The 1,445-nt window shown below is 34.5% G+C and overlaps 1 protein-coding gene across 1 annotated transcript in view; it reads left to right on the top strand.

Moving 5' to 3' along the window:
* The first annotated feature begins 1,196 nt into the window (after positions 1-1,196).
* The window catches only part of LOC115222314, a 615-nt gene continuing 366 nt past the window's right edge, over positions 1,197-1,445 (top strand). Inside the window, exon 1 of the mRNA XM_029792496.1 lies at positions 1,197-1,445. This exon is cut by the window's right edge and continues 366 nt beyond it. Coding sequence (XP_029648356.1) covers positions 1,197-1,445 — 249 coding nt within the window.

Here is a 1,445-nt window from a genome sequence, read left to right as displayed (position 1 = left end):
TTTGGTACAATATTATTTTTACTTTTATTTATTCTCGAACATATAACATATAACAACAAGCCAGCCGACACAAAATATATCTCACAGGATGTCTTTATGAATGCACCTGATGGCACCCAGACTGAAAGGCGGAAACCTATGTCGTACCCAAATGACACTGCGAAGTACCTCCTGAATTAAGTCCAACGGAAGTATACTACAACTACAGATGACAACAGGTGGCCTAAATTGTGCCGGTGCCCTAATCAACATTTCAAAACACTAAACTAATTATACGTATTTGTCTATATTTTTTAATACACACACACACACACACATTTATGTAATATGCTCTTTATTCTTTTACTTGTTTCAGTCATTTGACTGCGGCCATGCTGGAGCTCCGCCTTTAGTCGAGCAAATCGACCCCGGGACTTATTCTTTGTAAGACTAGTACTTATTCTGTTGCTCTCTTTTACCGAACCGCTACTTAACGGGGACGTAAACACACCAGCATCAGTTGTCAAGCAATGCTAGAGGGATAAACACAGACACACAGGGGTAGAAATATAGAAAGCATGAAGCTGAAGAAGTACTGGCATAAGTTTCGATTTTTTTTTTAATTTTGTAAAGACTTAACTGTTTTAACAAATTTCTCTGATTCCTCTGGCTTTCTAAGCTTGAGATAAAAAGACGTGTTATATATATATATATATATAATATATATATATATTATATATATATATATATATGTGTGTGTGTGTGTGTGTTGTGTGTGTGTGTAATATATACAAGGAGGATAACCACTAATCGACATCCATTATACTAGATATAAACCCCATATTGTCTGACCACTACGAAAAGATTGTACTCTTTCTGTTAGTGGTCAGAACATATGATGTCTACATCTTGCATAATGGATGTCCACTTAGTGGTCATCCCACTTATATATATGTAATATATTTTTTCTGAATATTTTTTAATATACTAGGCTACTGGTTTTAAATTGATATTAATCGGAATAATAGTGAATTTTTCACCCCTCTTATTTAAATAAGGACACGTTTTAATAAGGACACAGACCTGACAATTATAGAAGCTGACAAAGGAAGTGTTGTAGTTTTGATGGACACAGAACACTATAAAAAACTATTACTTTCCATATTAGAAAACGAGGCCTTCTACAAAAATATTATAAACTATAAACAAAAAAAACCATGAAAAATCTTGTATCCTTAATTCTCCTACATGGAAAAGGCCTGATAGAAAAAGAAACAGACTACATCACGAACTTCAAATGTAAACCCAGTTTTTTTTATGGCCTCCGTAAAATACACAAGAGCAAGATAATCAATGAAGCCTGCAAACAATCAACAGGCAAATATATAAACATCCAAACGCCAGAAGACTTGACTTTAAGATCCATTGTAGCTGGACCAGCCTGTGAAACCCACCGACTGAGCAAT

Source organism: Octopus sinensis, linkage group LG19, assembly GCF_006345805.1.
Source record: "Octopus sinensis linkage group LG19, ASM634580v1, whole genome shotgun sequence".
NCBI lineage: Eukaryota > Metazoa > Mollusca > Cephalopoda > Octopoda > Octopodidae > Octopus > Octopus sinensis.
Note: the sequence above shows the minus strand (reverse complement) of the source record. Positions and strands in the feature narration are given on the sequence as shown.